This window comes from Hydra vulgaris, chromosome 02, assembly GCF_038396675.1.
Source record: "Hydra vulgaris chromosome 02, alternate assembly HydraT2T_AEP".
Lineage (NCBI taxonomy): Eukaryota > Metazoa > Cnidaria > Hydrozoa > Anthoathecata > Hydridae > Hydra > Hydra vulgaris.
The window spans coordinates 59,722,026-59,744,000 of NC_088921.1; the positions used below are offsets into that span (position 1 = coordinate 59,722,026).

At 28.2% G+C, this 21,975-nt stretch overlaps 3 protein-coding genes across 4 annotated transcripts in view; 1 reads left to right on the top strand and 2 right to left on the bottom strand.

The window, feature by feature from the left end:
* LOC105848285 (neuropeptide Y receptor type 6) lies at positions 1–11,509 on the top strand. Of its 2 annotated transcripts, XM_065791555.1 has the most exons (3): positions 1–135; positions 2,619–2,782; positions 9,986–11,509. In XM_065791555.1, the coding sequence occupies exons 2-3, from the start codon at positions 2,742–2,744 to the stop codon at positions 11,382–11,384; spliced, it is 1,440 nt and encodes a 479-aa protein (XP_065647627.1). In that variant the 5' UTR covers positions 1–135; positions 2,619–2,741; the 3' UTR covers positions 11,385–11,509. The 2 variants fall into 2 exon arrangements, with proteins under 2 accessions (XP_065647627.1, XP_065647628.1); XM_065791556.1 differs by lacking the exon at positions 2,619–2,782 and having other exon boundaries at positions 3–135.
* Positions 1–21,975, bottom strand: part of LOC100204458 (ankyrin repeat domain-containing protein 31) — a 157,904-nt gene that overhangs the window by 119,350 nt on the left and 16,579 nt on the right. The window lies entirely within an intron of this gene.
* LOC136076188 (zinc finger MYM-type protein 1-like) lies at positions 19,375–21,932 on the bottom strand. Its single transcript, XM_065789661.1, has 4 exons — positions 21,421–21,932; positions 20,489–21,302; positions 19,916–20,363; positions 19,375–19,856 (listed from the first exon to the last, which is right to left on the bottom strand). The coding sequence occupies exons 1-4, from the start codon at positions 21,930–21,932 to the stop codon at positions 19,375–19,377; spliced, it is 2,256 nt and encodes a 751-aa protein (XP_065645733.1).

The window sequence follows — 21,975 nt, forward strand, 5'->3', positions numbered from 1 at the left end:
TAAAACGATAAGTTAAACGTTTCAATTAATTTATAGAAATATCACATTAATATAAAAGTTCAACAAGAACACAATGTAGCGGTGTAACGATAACGATAACGATAACGTGATAACAATACGCGTGAAAAACTAATTGTAAGTTTTTTATTTGTTGCATAATAACTTTTTATTGGGTTATTATTTATTAGTTATTGGGTTTTACTTTCTTAACAACTAACCTACTGGTTTTCTTAATTTTTTTATTGTTTTTATGATAGTTTGTTTATGCCGAACATAAGGTTGCATAAAATTGCTTATGATAACCATTCAAGTAAAAATTAAACATTTAAAGTCTTTTTAAATATTTTATTGATATCAAAAAGTTAAGAGGTTTAAATGTTAAGAAATTGAAATGGATTGAAAGCAATAAGCAAAGTAACAAAGCGGCAAAAAGTAGGCGTGAAGGATGACTTCACTGTAAATAACAGAAAAGTAATAAGAAAATTATATTAGTAATAAATAGTCTCTAAACATTTAAAATGACTATTCGCATCCAATCTAATGCTGCATACAAGATAAAAAAAACTACGAAGCGCAAAAACAGTCTTTTGTTTGGTCATGCAATCCAATCTTTGTTATGGTGAACTTACCAATTCAACAAAAAAAGTTAACACTTTTTTCCTTTAAATATTGTTAGAAACGTTTTAATCAGGGAAAACATTGGCGTTTACGCAGCTGTTAGAAAGCCCATGCTGATGGCTAGAGATTGTCTCACAAGATGAGGATATTATTAGGGGAGAGTTTGGATACTGTAAGAAGAGAGTTCTATAGAAGTAATTTTTAGTGATGAAGTACTGATGAAGACTTGAAGTACTGATGAAGACTTGAAGTACTGATGAAGACTTGAAGTACTGATGAAGACTTGAAGTAATAAAAAAAAAAACACCAAGATATTTTTAAAACATTTAAATATAAAAGTATAGTTACTGCTTTGTTGTATTAAGTTCACAAGGTGCGCGATGCAAGTGTTGCAGCTATTTTTAAAGCAATTTTTTAAAAAAAAGCTTTAAGCAACAAAGTTTCAATGCGCCAATAGTTTTATATTATAACTCAATAAAGATAAACATTATTTTACGAGTGATATTTCCAACACGAAACAATTTAAGAAAAAAAGATAATGGTAGCTTTAGAAATATGTATTAGCTATAAATTACTAAAATATAAAATATAACAAAATAAACTTTTGCGACTTTGTTAACGACGGTATCAAGATTATTTGCGATGCACATTTAAAATTAAAACAATAATCTTTTGTTGACGCGTTGAAGTTGTATTTAAATAAAATATAATACGGCGTGACGAAATTTTCTTTTTTAAGTCTTTTTGGATGCTCTATTGGATTATTCGTTGTTTCGCTAAATAAAAGTAATGTTTTATTGTCGCGTATATTTATTGAAGAATATAATTAGTTGTTGACAGCTAGATACAACCAATTATGCATACAAACCATAAAGTGTGAAAAAAAGTGTTTTGAAAAATTAGTTATGAGAAAATGTGAGAAAAAGTGTTCTGAAAAATAAAAAAAATAAAAATATAAAACAAATCAAATTTGTGTTGCTAACTCGATAAAAATCTTTTTCAAACCAATGAAACGAGTGAAGAAATAACAAAATTCATAAATTATTTATTGTTCAAATAAATTAAAACAAATTTGATCTTTTAAATCAAATAATGCAAGATAAAAAATCTGGCTACGTATACGTATAAAAATAAAATTAAAAGATCAATCTGAAGCGCCCAATTCCGAAATAAACTAAAAAAAAACAGAAGACTAAACAGTTGTTTAAACATGTAAGAATAAAAACAGAAAACCGCCTCATTAAATGCTATTCCCAACGATAAATTACAAATGATGGGGCAAAACTACAAAATATTCAAGTAAAGAACGAAAAATTAAAAACAAAAGAGTACTTTATTTTCAAAAACTGTAGTATACCTTAAAACTAATTTGTATATAAGTAAAATAAATAACAATTCATTGATAGTTAACAAGAAAAAAAAAATTTCAAGAATTCAGATTAGATTTCATCAATAACATTTAAGACTAAAGGTTACACCATAACTAAATTAATGAAAAAAAGTTGATACATTCTGTGACATATTTTATATAATTGAATTTTAGTTTAAAAGAAGCATTTAAAATCGGATATTAAATTCATAAGTAATAACACCTGATTCGGTTCATTTTTAAATTGTTGTATACTAACTTTTTTCGTATTTGCAATCTTAGGAAAACTTTTTCCACAAATAAGGTCCACGGTATTTAATTGAATATGTAATTTTCAATTATATTTAGGGACATTGTAGTTATTATCTGAAAATTTTAGCAGGTTTTTATAAATTACTTTGTCAAAATGGGACTGAAATATTTTAGGAGATAGTCCGATCTTCTAGGTCTGTATATAGAAACCCTTAATATACATACATTCATACATACATAAGGATTTATAAAAACAGACAAGGGCTCAAAAAAGAAACGAATGGCTAAAGTCATCACAACTTTTTTATAAAGTCTCTATGCGGACTCTACAAATTTAAAGCATTATGTAAAATTTTTTTTTTTTTTTAATTTTATTTAGGAAGAAGACCTTACGGTCTTATCACAGAGCACCGCGGATGAGCATTTAATTGAAAGTTCACGCCTCTTTCATAACCGAACCGATAGTTTTGAGAACAAAGCGCAACTCTGTGATTAGCAAAATATGAACAACTTTTGTTTCACCAGAAAGATTTACAGAGAAAGGTTTACATAATTTTGTAATTTGCTGCCAAGCAATTTGGTTTCTTTAAATGAACATAGACTTTCTGATAATTGATTTCTGATAATTAATGATATTGGATCTAATTATTCAAGTGTCTTTAATTTTTTTTGCATAACTTGGTCTCCAAAATTATTCTTAGAAGCTCTACACCAAGAACAGGGATATAATGATGCAATTGATTCTAATGCAAGAAAAAAGTTTACTGTTTTGTACATGTCCACTGCAACACTTTCAATACAAAAGTAGCTCTAAAATATGCATTAAGTTTGCATTTTTAAAAAAAAACTCAACAGTTGCCAAAACGGTCAGTTTCTGCACAACTGACTCATGAAAGGCTTAAGAACATGCCCTTTTTGGATAAGAAAAATATATTTTTTTTATAATATAGATAATCGTAAAAAACATTTTTTTTATACTGATTCAGAAAATCGTAGACTAAAATATTATTGTATTGGTTGTTCGTTTTGAAATTTCAATATAAATACAGACCTTGAGAAGCCAATCACCTCCATTAATTCTTGGATGGTCACAAATTAGTTATCGATATGATTAAATGATAACATCTAACGCAGACTGAACTCTGGTAATTTTTATTACAAAAACAGGGTGGGAACAGTAAAAAGCTTTTTTCAATGTTTCAATATAGTAAAATATTTTTTCTCAGAACTGTTACTTTTTGTAACACTTGAACCACTCTCTTTTGTTGTTAAAACAGCGTTTAATTTGTGCAAACAAATGTTTTCATCACAGGAAAAGCAAAATGATATATATATATATATATATATATATATATATATATATATATATATATATATATATATATATATATATATATATATATATATATATATATATATGGAACGTCTAAGAGATAATTTTTTTCCCCAAGAAAAACAACTTTGACCAAGTTAATTAATTAATCGATGTAGAAATACAACCGCATCATATTTTTAGCGTAACTTGATATTTGTAAGTGCTATATTATAAGGAGCTTTAATTAGATTTATCAGCGTACCATTTATTTTAATGAAAGCAACCCTTTTCTTAAATTGGAACAAATTTTATTTTTATAAAAAACTTACTCAAATGAGCGAAAATTTATAAAAAAAATAGTTTTCTTTATAGCGACAATATAAGTAATCATTAAAAACTTGGAACTTAAAAAATTAACTTTTTATTTATATCACAATAAAAATAAAACCAATTATCATTATCACCTCAGTATACATCAAAATTTGATTAAATGTCCGCTTGAAATTTGATGGAAAAAAAGTCATGTAACAAAATGTCTTCAATGCAATAATACATTTGCTTTTAAATTGGCAGTGTTCATAATCAGGTCAAACAATTATTTTGTTTATAATTAAATTTTAAAGTATTTTCCAAGTATTAAATTGCTTTACTTTCTAAAAGTGATTGAATATATTGTTTTGCTGAAATTTTCAGAGATGGCACGGTTAAGAAAGCTAATATCATAATCTCTGACAATCAAGAGAGTTAACACCATTAACTCCTACGATTGAGAAAATCAACATCATAATCTCTTACAATTAATAATTTATATTTTGAAAACTAAGAATACAAATAAGTTAAATTATGCAGTCATGCAAAAACTTGTAGAAAACAAAAAGTCTTATCATAAAAAACTTTTTAATAATTCATAAAATACACAATAATATTTTAGTCTATGATTTTCTATATCAACAAAAAAAATATTGCATCACGTTCTCTAGTTATTAGTTATTACTTTTATTATTATAAATTGCAAGTAACGTTTTTTTTGGTATTGATATTTAAATAATAATTATTTAAATTTTGTCGTTTATGGTTGTTAAATTTTACTAGAATTTTAGATTGTTTTTGGACTTAAACATTTTTCTAGACTTGTTCATATTAAGATCGAGGTTTTTTAATTTAGTTTTCAAAGAGATTACATTATCCGAAGAAGTGAATAAAATGCTTTGTGGAATTTGTATAGAGGGGCTGTGATAAATAGAAAACTAGGGGGTTTTTTCAAAAGAAAAAATGAATATATTAAATTCACTTGTATTGAAATTACTTACGTTTGTTTAAAAATTTTAAATCGAGTTTAGGTTAATCCTAATGAAAGTTTATTGAACGTGCATATGTAATTTATTTAATTATGTAATTTATTTTGATTGTTGTTAATTTGGTAGATATTTAACGCATTCATTTGATTTAGTAAGGTTTTTCCATGGTAAATTTTTTCTTTTTACTAAGTTCTTTTGAAAAGTGCATTTTGACGTTTACAAAGACTAATAATATTATATATTTTAGCCAAATAGGAATAGTGTAAGATTTATATAACAAATAGATGACAGGATTATCGGTGGGGTTCTTATGAAAATATTTATATAAACATAAAAGTAATTATAAATTTAATAATAACACTAGGAATAACATAGTTTTACGGCATTCGCTAATTTGAAAATAATAAGAAATAATAATATCTATTTTTGCCTTCGATTTTATACAAAGTAACTTCAGTTTGTTTAGGATAATAACTAGGTAGTGCAAAACAATTCAGAATTGAAAACGAGTTATATAGACCTGAAAACAAAAGAAAAAAAGAGTTTATACACCAAAAGTCTAAAATTTATTTCAAAACATGTGAAAGAAAGAGTTAAATTAATTTTTACGTGTATACATGACTAATTAAGAAAAATTCGGTAGCGTGCCTAACTTTTCTCACCTAACGGGGCAAAACGAGATAAAGTCATTAAAAACCTTAGATAAGTGACTTAAAAAAATATGTTTATATATAAACCCGTTTTACATATAAATCTTCTTTTGAAAGCATGAAAAGCTTTATAGAGTGTCATTTCTTTGTTTTTGAGAGCTCCGTAGTTTATTTCATTATTTCAAATCATATGCACAATTATTTTCATAAATTATTTTTAACTTTAAAAAAAAAAAAAATCTTAAAAAATTCTTTTTGAGTGAAGTTTAACTACACAAATGTAAAAGAATCTTTTTGGGTTAGGCAATATGCCGGTTTTTCAAAATAAATAAATTTTTTTTTAGCATTGTCTCACCTCCACAGTTAGTATGTGTTAAAAACATTAAAATTTTGTATAAAATCTTAAAATAGTGAAAAATTTATTAATGAGGAAAAACATTTAAACAATTGGCATTTTGAAAAAATTTATTGCTGGAGTTTTTACAAAGAAGCTTTTAAAGTTTTTTTTGCTGCATCGTCACGAAAATGTTGCATAACTTTGATTAAATCTATGAAACGAAAATTTAACATTATTTTTTTCTTCTTTTTTTTTAACACCGTCTCGTTTTGATCCGCATTACCCTTTATTAGCCTATAACTCCTCGCACGCATTTCTTCAAGAGCTTCGGTTTCAAATTCTAGTTTCAATTTATTTCAAAAAAATGATTGTTTCTTAATATGAAGATTTTTTTAAAGGTTTCTTAACATCTCTGAGGTTATCTTTAAGTTGTTTTTGTTGTACATCTGATTAGTCTGTTGTGAAGTTTATGAAAGTAAATCAACGAAAAGTTCCGTTTATTCTTTAAAGAACCCGAACAACCGTGTTGTGTGATATGAAAATTTAATATCACCTCTTTAACTTGCTTTATAACCGATTTCTATTGCACCATTCTCAAACACCGCTTCGAAATCCATTTTGCTAATAACGAATATATCATATATATTTAAAAACATATTATATGTTATATGTTTTGAGACGAGTTTATATCAAACAAAAAACTTTGTTAAAAACGTCATTTTTGCTAATAATTTGCTGCACCTAATATTGATATTATGATAAATAGTAAAGGTACTTTTATAAATAATATATAAATATACATATATATATATATATATATATATATATATATATATATATATATATATATATATATATATATATATATATATATATATATATATATATATATATTATAAATATATATTTTATAAATATATATTTATAAAATATATATTTATAAAATATATATTTTATAAATATATATTTTATAAAATATATATTTATATAAATATATATATATATATATATATATATATATATATATATATATATATATATATATATATATATATATATATATATATATATATATATATAAACAAACACAGATCTTTATTGAGTACTTACCGGAAACATAAAAATAATTTCTACTATATATATATTTATATTTTATTTACTTAATTTTTACTATTTTTTTCTTATTATATATATATATATATATATATATATATATATATATATATATATATATATAAATATATATATATATATATATATATATATATATATATATATATATATATATATATATATATATATATATATATATATATATATATAATGTTTCTATTATATACTTTATACATATATATGTGTGTTTTAGTAACAGTTTAGAATTTATATGCGGATTACAGTTTCTTACTTAGCTGATCAGAACCAGTATGTGTATGTATATATATACAAGCCTCGGCGGGAGTAAATGAACGTAAGAGCGGGGAAAAGCTCTCCTAAAAAGAACATGGCGAGCCATGCGAGCTGCTCCTCTAAACTGGTTTTTACAAAAGGTTTTGGTTTTAGCACAAGCTATCTCTTTATTTATATAAAAATTGCTTACTAAATACAAAATTTGGTTTTATACTTGAAACAAGCAAATGTTTGTAACGTTAATATTACAATAATATACACATAACAAGCGTCATTTATTGCGCCGTGAAAAAATTATTTTGACGTAATATTTTTTTTTTGCAAAGACTGTGCCTGTTTATTATCCAATTAATTAAATTTTTTAGACTTTTTTCATTTTAGTTACAATGATTATTATACTTGATAATATATATGAGAGAAAAATAAATACTATTGCGGGAGCTGTAAGTTGCTGCCGTAAACCGTTTTAGGGAGTATAAACGAGAGCGAGAGCTAAAGCTCTTGCGTCCCACTGAGGCATATATATATATATATATATATATATATATATATATATATATATATATATATATATATATATATATATATATATATATATATATATATATATATATATATATATATGTATATATTATATATATATGTTATATATATTATATATATATGCTATGGCACATATATATATATATGAATATATACATATATGAATTATGTATATATTCATATATGAATTATGTATATATTCATATATATATATATACATATATGAATTATGTATATATTCATATATATATATATATGTGTGTGTGTGTGTGTGTGTGTGTGTGTGTGTGTGTGTGTGTGTGTGTGTGTGTGTGTGTGTGTGTGTGTGTGTGTATATGTGTGTTTTAGTATCATTTTGAAATTTAGCTGCATATTACAGTATCTTAATCAGTTGGTCAGAGCAGGTTGGTGCGATCACTTGGTTGGACATGTTAACAAGTTAAAGACAAATAACGAGTAAATGTGCAACATAATAAAATCACGTGCTCTTTAACAAATAATTGAAGTGGTTATATAAAGTTACTGTAAAAATATAGTTAAACTAAAATAGCTCAACTATATAAGTTTATTTAGTTTTAATTCTTCAAAGTTTTAATCTTATTTTTTGTTATAATTTGTTCACATTATAAAATAATAACTAAGAGTATGGCGCCCTATTTATCTAATGATTAAAAATAATGAAAGAAAAAAAAATGGTATTAATGTTTTTTAGAAATAAGTTTATAATTTTATACAAATGCATTATTTATGCAAACACCCTAAATAATCTAACATTTATAGTAAAGATCACTTATCATTTATAAATATAACATCGCTTTAAAACCTTTATAAAAAAATGTAAAACAGTAATAAAATATTTAATATAACAAATAATTTAGTTTGTTTCTTATCTGAAACATTTTAATTTGGGTCCAATTTTTAAATGTCTGACTGAAACTTAATTATTTATATTGTTTGAAAAACAGATAAAAAAACACGTAAGATAGTAACAATATCCAGGCAATTTTCGAAGATTTGTGTGTATTTGAGTTAAAAAACTTCTAGGAAAGTTTTAAACGCCATACTTTGTATGTTTATGCTTATGCCATATGAGGATGTTTTACCAATAACTACGTTCATTAGAGCTTAGGAAAAAAATACCCTCAATCGCCCATCTGAATGTGGAGGAAATTGATTTTTCAAAGTATAACTTTTAATACCTTAAGTTACGTGAAAACTTATTTAAGGATTCAAGATTTCATTGAAAAATATTATTATGCTTCGAAAGTATATCCATGTAAAATTTAAACTCATTTTATTTTGAGGAAGTTGTAAACTTTATACGATTATAGCTTTTGAATACTAATGAATTTTTGATGAAGTTTGTTTATAACTTTTAATCTTATTTAATAGAATAATAACTTTTTTGTTGTTAAATAACCAATTTCCACTACATTTAAACGGATAAACTGCTTTGTAGGGTATTTTTGTTTTTAAGTTCTAACCAGTGCAATTTTCGGCAAACAGACCCTCACATGACATAAGTATGATCATATAAAAGTTTTAGAACATACCTGGAAGTTACTAAACTCAAATACAAAAAATCTTGAATCCGCCTCTGTTATTAGCCTCTGTTATCCGCCTCTATTATCTATTATTTACTGAGCTACAAAAATTAAAATAAAACACCAAGTCACGCAAATTGGATATTTAAAGACCAAAAGCTAAAAAAATAAAAAAATCTTTAAATGAGAGCAAAATCAAAAATAAAACTTCTCTCAGCGAAATGATTTTTTTTAACTTGTTTTTCTTTTAACTTCATTTCAGTGACTTTAACAGTGCTTTATATCAAAGCTAAACTTCAGTAACTTTGGACTTTATATCAAAGCTACATTTTAGTAACTTTGTACGTTATGTTGTTTTTCATTTAAAGTATCAACACTTTAAGTACATATATTAACATGCAGACATAAATTTTTAACCGTTTTTTACATATAATGTGTTTCTTTTTTTTGGCATCAAGTTATTGATTTTTTAATCTATTTGTTAGATTTTTTTTTCAATTTATTTGTTTACATTTTAGCTTCTTTTAAACTTTTTTAATGAGTACATTTGTTTGAACCAAGAAATAAATTAATTAATAAAAACCTGGACAATAAAAGTATTACAAAATAACTTCACAACAATATTTATGTTTGATTTTTATTTACATTTTAGGAAAATTGAATCTTTAGTATCAAAAAGAATAACGATGTCTTTAATTAATTTAACAATTAATAATTCTTCAAATACATCAAAAGTTATCCGAGTTATTGAGCAACCTCAAGAACTACCGCAAATTTTATTAATTATAACCTTAATAGTTTGTCTTGCAGTAATTACACTTGGAGTTTTTGGCAATGCTTTGGTTTTTATAATACTTGGAGTAAAAAGGTCAAATCTGAAATCATGTGAAATTTTCATGCTAAATTTGGCTGTTGCAGACTTTTTAAACGCAACTATTGCACCTGTAAGAACTGCTCTTGACTTAATACACGTTAATTTATACAGCATTGGTCATGAAGGTTGTAAAGCTATTTCTTTTTTAAGTACAACAACCATGACAGTGTCGGCTTTAACCTTATTGACCGTATCGATTGATCGGTTTATTGTAGTAAAATGGCCTCTGAGCGAAAGACCACACTTACGCACTTTCTTGTTAGTTATTTTCACATGGTTTGCAGCAGCAGGATTGGGATTATTTTATTTGACAGGCGGAAATATTCAGTTGGGAGTTTATAAAGCTGATGTTTATACGTGTTTTAACTACATGACCTTTAGAGACTTTATAATTTACTCAATTTCGGTATTCAGCATTCAGTGCGTAATTCCCATAATAGTAATGACCACAATATATTCAATGATTATAATGGAGTTAAAAAAAAGTGCGAAAAGCGGAATTTTTGCTCACTGCAAACGTGAAATGCAGTTAAGATTATTACAAAACAAAAAAGCAACAAAAATGATTTTTGTTGTTGTGTTAGTTTTTTATTTTTGCATACTACCTGCTAACATTTTTTACATTTGGTATATATTTAACCAAAAAGTTCTAGAACTTTTAACTGTTAAAATTATTTATGACATTTTGGTTCTGCTACAAATGTGCAACAGTATTGTAAACCCAATTATATACAGCAGACTTCACAACTCATTTAAAAAAGATATAGTTAAACTGATTTTTCCATGCTTCTATAACAAAATTGAGAAGTGGGAGTCTATGCAAGATACCATTCGGTTGGTACTTCGTTATAGTTCTATTTATCGAAAGCGTTCAAACTCTAAATCTAGCATTGGCTCTAGTTCTATAAAAACGCGTACATCTATAACCTCTCTACAGCACCAGTTGCCTTCCATAAAAAGAAGATTTATTTATGAAGTTGAACCACGAAAGTTTTCTGGAGTATTAGAAAATCTATATTCAGCAGGGTCACCAGTTTCTTTAGAAACAACATTTTTTGGCGACAATGTTGGACATGATTTGGTCAACTCATGTTTGATTAATCGCATTAATAAAGATCAGAATCAAAAAGAAAATGGGAGACAATATCCTATTACCAACCAAAAACACATAATGTAACAGCTAATTTTCAATCACAATAATGTTACAAGTTTATTAAAAAAACAGAAAGCAAAAATCATAAAGTATAAAGTAATTATATTATTAAAAAAAAGTAAGCAAAAGATAATATAAAAATATGTTTACGAATTTTCATTTTGTTTACATTTTAATTTATACATAATGCTTTATTATTATATATTATACCATTATTAGCATAAATTTTCAATTTGTTTTGGCAACATTTCGCGAACCTTTGATTTGTAAACAAATGTTTAAAAATGCAATTAAAGATAACGAAGTGATGTTTAATTTAGAAACGTGTGAGATAAAAGGCTTTTATGAAGCCATAATTTAAAGTTGACTGGATTTTTCCGCGTCCATCCGATACTAGCAAAATAAATAAAATGCAGTTGCATTACACCTGCATTTTGTTGCATAACAACGAATCGAACGTTTGATAAAGTTAAGGTTGCTATGATGAGGTGTTAAAAATTTTTTCTTGGACTTTAGAGAAGTCTTCAGCAAAACCATTTTTGCCTTATCCAGAAAAAAAGCAACAAGTCTCTTTAAAGAAACGACTATTTAAAAGCTATCAACTATCAGAACGAAAGCATAATCTAAAAAAACATAAAAACATCTATATATATATATATATATATATATATATATATATATATATATATATATATATATATATATATATAAGTTGATTTTGATAAAAAAGACATACATATATATATATATATATATATATATATATATATATATATATATATATATATATATATATATATATATATATATGTATATATATATATATATATATATATATATATATATATATATATATATATATATATGTATATATATATATATATATATATATATATATATATAGAGAGAGAGAGAGAGAGAGAGAGAGAGAGAGAGAGAGAGAGAGAGAGAGAGAGAGAGAGAGAGAGAGAGAGAGAGAAAGAGATGTGACGCGTTTTTTTAGTTCTTGTTTCTTTGTTTTTTTCGGAGAAAAAACGCGGGGGTCTGTTTTTTTGGGAAATATTCAAAAATTCATTGTTTAGGCTACTAAATTTAACTTTAAAAGGCAATATCTTAGTTTATATTTAAATTCTAATTTAAATCGGACAATTAATACTGAAATTTACTAAAATTATTTTTGTTTTGGTATGCCTAAAGGTTAATACGGTTGAAGCAGTCCTGTATAAAAACTTAGATAATTTTATCTTCCTCAGTTTTATCTTTATTGGTTTTAGTGTATACTGACATAATAAACATTGTTTATTTACATTTATTATATTTAATTAGATTTAACAATTAATGAATGAGATTTAGCTAAATGATGAGTCAAGCGAGAATGAGTTTTTGTTGATGGAACAAGAGATGATAACTCTTTTGAGCAGCGACCATGATAGAACTTGTAGGAAAGAGAAAGAGATGCAACTTTACGTAAATGGGAAAGAGGCTCAAGCTTAGCAGATAGAGCGGTTCCAACTATGTTTACAATGCATTTTTACACCTTGTTTAGAAGAGTATCATTAGAAGAACCAGCCCAAGTATGGCAACAGCATTTCATACAAGGACAAATAAGAGACTTGTAGAGGTAGAAAATGGGTATCAAGGGTAAGAAAATGACAATCATGATAAAGGGATGCTAATTTAGCAGTTGATTGTATATTTTGTTTACATGAAAGGTCAGTAGTAAATAATAATCCAAGAAGATGTAAAGTGTATACCCTCTGTGAGAAGGTTGCCATCTATTAATAAAGGAATGTCGACAGTATTATGGTAGTTGTTTGCAGTAAATAACTGAGTTTTGTTGGAGTTAAAATTTATAAGCCAAAATATGTGAGCCTCAATTGGTTACAGAAGTGAGATCAGATTTAAAATTGGCTGCCTGTTCTAAGCGATCAAAAAGAGAAGACTTTTAATCAAGACAGGAGTAAAAACTCAGCAAAAAGAGCTGCTCTAAATGTAGGGTTGTCGAGAAGATCAATAATGTAGATAAGAAACAAAACAAGACCAAGGATAGAACCTTGAGGTACCCCAGAAGTTACTGAAAATAAATAAGTAGGTCTTTAAAGACGATTTTAATAAAGCGGTTAGAAAGAAATGATTTGATAATCCCAAGCCAAACTTTGTTAAAATCTTTACATATATATATATATATATATATATATATATATATATATATATATATATATATATATATATATATCTTTATATATATATATATATATATATATATATATATATATATATATATATATATATATATATATATATATATATATATATATACAGTACCTACTCATATTATTAGACTCAAGCTCAATTTTTAGCTTTTTGTCTTTTTTGTGTGTCTAAAATGCAATACAAGCAATCGCAACTTAATTTTTTTGTTATATAATCTATATATTATTACATACAAAGCATATTAAGAAACTTAATACTTGGTTGTGAGCCCTTTTGACTCTATAAGAGCTTTGACACGCCTTGGCATACTATTTATGCACTTTGAGGTCAATGCTTTAACTTCTGGATCTCGAACCCATACATCAATCAGTTGTTCTGTAAGCTTCTGTTTACTCGTTATTATTTCCGCACTGATTTTACGTTTTACTAGCTCCCACAGATTTTCAATAGGATTCATATCTGGAGAATTTCCAGGCCAATCAAGAAGCTCAATACTCTCATTAGCAAGAAATGTCTTTATGGATTTTGCAGTATGGCAAGGAGCACCATCTTGCATAAAAACTATTTTTTCACCATTAGGAAACCACTCTCGTATCTGTGGAATCAGGGTGGTCTGTAGGACAGTCTTGTACTGATCTTGCTTCATTGTCCCTTGTACAATGTAAAGTTGACCGGTACCCCTGCTTGATATGCATGACCAAACCATTATGGATGCTGGGTGCTTTACCTTGTTTACGATACATTCTGGCTTGTGTTGTTCTCGTGGTCTGCGGCGGACAAATGTGGCTTTGTCTTCTAAAGTTTGAAAGGTAGATTCATCGCTGAATACAACCTGAATATAGCAATAATTATTGATGTTTAATAATATTTAAAGTATTAGTAAAATCAATTGGGGTAAGATATTAATGCAAAAGCGTCTTTTGAAAACTTGTAATAATAAAATATTGTTTGTTTAAGTTTCAGGAGAGAATAAATAGAAAATCTACCTTATTCCAGTCATCCTGAGAAAAAGAAGAGTGTTTTTTAGCCCAAGCAAGACGTTTTTTAATCATCGCAGTGGTAAGTTTTGGTTTCTTCAGTGGCTTTCTGCACTTGAATCCTAACTCGTAACTTCGCCTTCTTAAAGATCCAAGTGAAATGTTGATTCCTTGGTCTTTCAAAACGCTTTTCAGTTTTATTGCTGGCATCTTACGATTTTGCTCAATAACTTTTTTGATCTTTCTATCATCTCTAGCACTTGTTATTCTTTTTCGGCCACAGCAGCCTGTTCGCTGTGCTTCTAATTTGACCCCCATTTTGAGTTTAGAATTTATTCTTCTAACTGTAGCCTGTGAGACTTTGACAATTTTGGCAATATTTCTTTGACTGTGATTTGTTTCTTGCAGAAGAACAGCTACTTTAGCTAATTTACGTGGGGAAACATCACTAGCTCTACCCATTATTAATCTAAAAACCACAACAACATTTAATAAGTTATTATATGACAGGGATTCTTTAAAAAAACACTTAAAAACAACTGAAATTTCATTATTTGAGTTTTTAAGACAGTCGACAATAATTTAGACATATAATTTGAACATATAAAGACATATAATTTGAGTTATGAAAGATAAAAATAACTGAATGTTTTTAATTTTATATTTTTAAAATTTACCATACCTTTTATAAAGTTGAAAATATTGTTAAAAAGTGTATATATTTCATAAATGTTTTTAATCTAAAACAAAAAATGAATGACAGGAAGTTATATTACATATAAATAATAAAAAGTAAACAGCAATAACCCCTACCTAACAAAGAAAATCCAAAAAAGTAACAAAATTTTGAATTTTTTTTTTGAGTCTAATAATTTGAGTAGGTACTGTAAATATATATATATATATATATATATATATATATATATATATATATATATATATATATATATATATATATATATATATATATATATATATATATATATATATATATAGTGAACTCCCTCCCTCACCTTTTAGATAAAAAATCAGAACCACACACACACAGACACACACACAGAGACACACAGACACATACACGCGCACACGCGCGCACACACATACATACTTATACATTTACATACACATACATATACACATATACACCGTATATATTAGAGTGGGCTGAAAAATGAAAATTTTTTCAAAACTCAAAAAGTATCCCCTTCTAATGCCTTGATTTTGATCTCTAAAACTCATTTATGAAAAAAAAAGTTGGTAGTTACCAGTTTTAGCAGACCCACTTGGGTTTAAGTCTCAAAATTTAAAACTGTTGACATTCTTATGGGTTAAAAATTAGGCTCGGACTGTCTGCGCAGATATGCTCAGATAGTGTAATTTGTCTGCGCAGACGTCGGCGCCGACAAAATTTACTGCTTTGCAGACGATTTTTTGAAACCAACAAAAAAAGTTTTAAATTTAAAAAATGTTTTAAGTAATATTTTAACTTTAATATAAATTCAGTGATTAGTAACAATAGGAGATTTCAAAGATTCTTACAGTAATAAAAAAATATAATGCTGGCGCCTATTCGGTGATTTCTTGACATTCAATTTGATTGAGAATTGCACCTTTTTCAAGAATGTAATCAGTCTTATCATCTTGAATATTGTTTCCTTTTTTCTCTCAGGCAGCGCAGCCTTTTCTCCTATAAAAGCAATCAATTCATCCTCAGCAGTGTCAGCAATTTTAGGTTTGATCTTTTTGGTGAATTCAACTATAGCAGTGATAAAATCGGTTTTATTTTCATTCAAATATAAACCTTCTGAGGCAACTGAGGCGTTAATATGAAAGCAATTCCAATACCTAGTGTAAAGAGAAAATCGAGGCGAGATTGCACTTTTTGTTGTATGTCTTTATTGTCCATATATGAATTGTACATTTAACCAAAGTAATCATACACAAGAGACAATGGAACTTCATCACTTTTTAGCTTTCCGATCACGTTGGAAGAAAATACAATGCTTTTGACAAGCTTAGAGAGACGGTCCCAAAATGGGTTAGATTTTATCTACGCCATAACATCAGCAGATGTATTCTTTGGTTGAATTTCCTTCAGTAATGTACTTTCTTCGTCTACCAACATAATAAGAACGTATTTTGATAGCTGGAAACTGCTCATTGATTTATAATAACTAAACCATCGTGTAAACAGGCATAGACAATAAAAGAGAAATATTTGCTGCAATTCGTCTTTCATCAAACTTTGCTTTCACGATGTGACGATTTTTCACATATTTCACAGATATGATGATTTTCTCTACATCTTTGACTGTTTTTGTGGCCTCAGTTGTAGAAACTATGCCCTTTACAAGCAAGTTGACTCCATGAGCTCCGCATCCGCTAGCCGAGATGTGTGGATATTTCTCCTCGATGATCCTCCACGCTGATTTCATAACAGGAGCATTGTCGCTTTTGAAACTGGTAAATTTTTGTGAGCCAATCTTCTCAATAACTTGAAAAATTGCCGCGGCAACGGCAGATGAATTTGAATGATTTCGGATGTATTTATGTAAAAAAAAGGCTTCTGATCGGGCGCTTTAATAAAAAAATTCACTATGTGATCCCCTCTTATGTTCGTCCAGCTGTCAAACATCAGTGTTAAGTTTGTTTCAGAATTCAAAATTTCATTTACAGAAGTAGAACATTTTGTGTATTGTTTGTCGAGCAGAGATCCTGATAAGACTTTAGCATTCGGGATGACAGATGCATACATGATGGATTGAGTAACTAAACGAAATCCTTAAAGGCCTCCGATTCGACTAAACGAAATGTTAACCCGTACGGTAAAAGAAATTAGCAAGCTTCGGGTCGATATCATTTTTAAGCTCTTACTTAATTGGTGGATGTACACGCTGCGTTAGTGAATCAGATGTAGATGGAAGTTGCTGAGAATCATTGATTAGATGTGACAATTCATAATTACGCTTAGAAAACAATCTTTTTTCCTCAACGCTGTCATTTGGACATGTTGATCTTTTATGCGCTGCAAGGCGTTCCTTCGACCATTGAACAGTTTTGTTACATGCTAAACAAGTGCTGAAACGCTTCTCTCGATCAAGATTTGTCAAATAATTCGAAATTTTGTAGCTCGAACCAAAAAGAAACAGATAAGTAATGAAAAACTCGTAAAAAGTAGATAATTATCGTAATTATCTACTTTTTACGAGTTTTTCTAAATGTCTGAAATTATTTTTCATAATTAACTTATGCAAAAATAATTTCAGACATTTGATTCAGATAATTTAGATTTTTCGTTTCCGTTAAAGTGTCTGCGCAGACGTCGGCGCCGACGTCTGCGCAGATATGCGCATATTTTGTCTGCATATGTGTCTGCGCAGATCTGCGCAGACCATTCAAATTCATCTGCAGTTGCCGCTGCAATTTTTCAAGTTATTGAGAAGATTGGCTCACAAAAACACTTTTTTCTATAAACTATATTTATGAAATTATTGCCAAAAGTTTAGATTTCCTATCGTTTTTTAGTTAAAATAGTGAGATATATTACAAAAATATAACAAAGGATACTTTCAATATATTACATCTATGTTCAAATTAACAATCAAGATGCAAAATTCTTTTAATTGAAGTTTTTTTATGTATATAAACACACAAAAATATTCAAAACGTTACAATTTAAAATCACTTTTTGATGAGAAATTTTAAATTAATTTCCTGAACCTAATTTTGTTTCAAATAACTTAATCTCTGCGATTGTTTCCAACCACAGAAGCTGAAGCTTCTCTAACAAGTTTTACAAGTTTTTCAACATTTTGGCTGTGATGCTCATATCATAACTTAAATGGTTTTGCGATAAATTAAAGTAAATTATCTTCTCCAATCAGTTTAAAACCGGTAGAATGCCATTGGGAAATTAGGGTCATTTTATAATAACGTGCAGCTTTAAAATTTAACTTGGGCTTTAGAAACACTCTTACATCTCTATTAATTGAGAATAATCAATTTTACTAACATTAGCTTTATTGTCATTGTCACTCTCAACCGTTACCCTTACAAAACCATCTTCTTCACTATGAAGCCTTTTACATGAAAAATTTTCTTAACGATTTCCTTCTTATCTCTTCATCCTCGTTGGTTAACATTCAAATCAGAATATTTTCACCACAAGCAAAATATCTGTTGTTATTTATAACTTTATAACAAATGTTCTCAGCATTTGAATAAGGAAATTTATTAATTTTTTAAATCACAATAAATTGATTTTTAAGACCATCAGTTAAACATCTCTTTTTAATCTTAATATCAAACCAACTAATTAACAAAAAGCTTTAGATTTTTAGTTGGTTTGAAAATAGATACTTAATACGCAAGATTATGCATGTTAATGCAGAATCTTACGTATTATTATTATTAGCCAACGAAAATGGTTTATAAGTCTAACTTCTAAAATGGTCAAACCATCAATTTTCTCTGTGATTACTCGCCAACAGATGCGATAAACATATTATTGGCCAGTCGATAAGACATTAATGGTTTTATTGCCTGGTATGAAAAATTTTGGATTTGGAATTGCTCTTAACTGTGAGTCAATAACTGTAGAAAATTTATCTTGCCCTTTAGTTCCATCAATTCCATAAAAGTATTCCTTAAATGTAACTCATTTAGATGCAAAATGAAAGTATCCCACTGTAATTGAACTCAGGGCCGTCTTAAGGCCATCGGGGGCCCTAGGCTAGACTTAATTTGGGGGCCCCCTTTTTCCTTAGTAAAAAAATTAAATCAAATACTAAAATAGGAAACATTTATTAAAGCAATGATAAAATTTACATGTGACGTTTACGTGATTTTTTTCGTGAAAATTCTTTAATAATATCATCAAAATCAATGGTTAAAAGAACATCTGATTCAATTGACATTAACGACAAACAGTTCAATCTTTCTTGCAGCATGGTTGAGCGGAGTTCATTTTTTATAATTTTTAGTTTTGAAAATGATCGCTCGCCAGTGCAATTTGAGACCATCATTGACAGAAAAATTCTAAGGGAAATTTCAATATTTGGAAAAGTTGATTCCAAGTGGTCTCTTTTTAATGTTGAGTAAAATTCTGTAAATGAATGTTCATCTTTTGAAATGTAATATTTAAATTGCTGGCACTCAAAAAAAAGTTCATTTTCATTTATGTCCTTCTTATAAATTTGTGCTAGGTTTGAACAATGGTCTTTTAGTTCAACATTGGCAATTGTTTGAATGTTTACTAGAAATTCGAAATTGTCATTGATCTTCTCATATGCTGATGTTCTTTTTTCTAAATTTGATGTTAGTGAATCAATAACAGGAAGTATGTTTCAATTTTGAATTTATAACTTCCCTGAAATTCCAATTCTTCAGCCTCACCATCAAAGAAGGCCATACGTCGGCTTCTTTTTTTTGTTCTTTTTGAAGAATCTCTGTAGTCAGTGTTTGGAAGCAAGATTTTGGCTTTTTCCTGGTAATTCTCAAATTGACTCCTCAAATCTTTAATGAAATGCAACAATGACTTTAGAATCCGAACTGCAACTTCCAGGTTAAAATTTTCTTTCTGTAAAATCTTCGATGTTTCATTAAAATGACAAAGAATATCATTCCAGAAAATTGTCAGAAAAACAATCTCAAAAGTGTTCATTTTCGTGATGAGATTTTGAGCATCATTTTGAGTTTCTTTTGACTGACTTATGTCCTTGATCAAAAATTCAAGTGCTTTTTTAATCTCATCATAACTTTCATGCAGACAAGTCACAGCATCTGCACGTGCTGACCATTGAGTTCCAGAAAGCTGTTTGACAATTTTTTTGCCTTTGCCAACAAAAGACAGAAGCACTTGCCAACGATAAGTTGATGCAGAAAAAAAGTTGTTGAGGCATTGAACAAAGTCAAAAAAAATAATTGCTTCTAAACAACATCCAGCTGCACTGTTGCCAACCAATTTAAAGAATGTCCAGCACAAGAAATAAACAATGCTGATTCACTTTTGTCTTTAATCCTCTTTTGTAGGCCTGAGTACTGTCCTGCCATATTTGATGCATTATCGTATGACTGCCCACGACAGTCAGATATTGAAATTTCATTTTCTTGTAAAAAATTCAAAACCACTGTTTCTAAATGTTCAGCTCCATGCCCGTGAATGGGAACAAATTGCAAAAAACGCTCAACTGGTGCAAAGTCTTTAACATATCGAACTGTAAAAGTTAATTGATCTACATGTGACAAGTCTGGAGTTGAGTCAACGCTGATTGAGTAGTATTTTGCTTTTTTTAATTCAGAAATTATTTCGCTCAAAACTTTATTTCCCATTAGGCATATAAACTCCTCACAGATATTGGCGGAGAGGTATGAAGTATTACCTTTTCTAGAATTTCCATGTTTTTTCATGTGTTCATGTAGGAATGGGTCAAACTGGCTAAGTAACTCAAGAGTTCCTAAATAACTACCATTTTGCTCTGAACCAATGGTTTCATTGTTTCCACGAAATGGCAATCCTCTTGATGACAAGAACTTTACAACTGCAACAATTCTTTTCAGCACATTTTGCCAGTACAATTGTTCGTTATGTAACTGTTTTAATAATACAGAGTCAAGCTGGCCACTTTCTCTCTGCCGACTGGAGTAAGTAAGCATATTTTTGTGATGTTCAGAACCATTCTCGTGTCCAGATATACATTTTAAGGCATTTTTCCAGTCATCAAATCCAGTTGTGGAAAAATTAGAGTGTTTGCTGGAGAATAAGGTACAAGCAAAAAACAGAACCTGTTAAAGGTGAGTATAATAGCCATTCACGATTGACAAATTCGCCATTGTGTAGTTCACGTCTAAAGCAAGATTTTGATAAGTACCTTTTTTGTCCGCAACTCAACCTTTCCGAATTTTTGAAGCTCCCATCATTGTTCTGGCACATGGACGGGCCATTAGAAATCCAAAATGATTGAGCTTCTTGGGATAACTGATGCCACAATGCTGGGTCAGTTTCTTGAGTAGTTTTTGTTGTTGCGTTTGGATAAGTTTTAATTTGATTTGATTCTGGCTCCTGTGCTGGTTCTGGCTCCTGTACTGGTTCTGGCACCTGTGCTGGTTCTGACTCTTGCTCTGGTTCTGGCTCCTGCTCTGGTTCTGGCTCCTGTTCTGGTTCCAGTTCCTGTTGAATTTCTAGAGTTTCATTTGGCAACAAAGCACTATCAATGCTTACGAAATTTGAAGTTGGACAAAGAAATACATCTTCGGACACAACAGGCTTTGACTTTTGTACCAAAAGAAATGATGTCAAAGGAAGATATTTTGAAATGTCTTCTTTTGCTTTAGCGGCTTTTTTCCTCTTTGCAGCACCACTTTGATAAGTCCGATTAGACATGTTAAATGACTTTTTTTCAAAACAGATGTTTTAAGTTGATCAC

Excerpts from the sequence above, each read along its gene's own strand:
- LOC105848285 (XM_065791555.1), top strand. The coding sequence starts at position 2,742 with ATGAACAACTTTTGTTTCACCAGAAAGATTTACAGAGAAAG. Across the intron at positions 2,783-9,985 it reads AGAAAGATTTACAGAGAAAG|GAAAATTGAATCTTTAGTAT; the intron begins GTTTACATAATT and ends TTTACATTTTAG.
- LOC136076188 (XM_065789661.1), bottom strand. The coding sequence starts at position 21,932 with ATGTCTAATCGGACTTATCAAAGTGGTGCTGCAAAGAGGAAAAAAGCC. Across the intron at positions 21,303-21,420 it reads TTGAGTTGCGGACAAAAAAG|CAAACACTCTAATTTTTCCA; the intron begins GTACTTATCAAA and ends CTTATTCTCCAG. Across the intron at positions 20,364-20,488 it reads TGGCAACAGTGCAGCTGGAT|CTTTCTGGAACTCAATGGTC; the intron begins GTTGTTTAGAAG and ends ATTGTCAAACAG.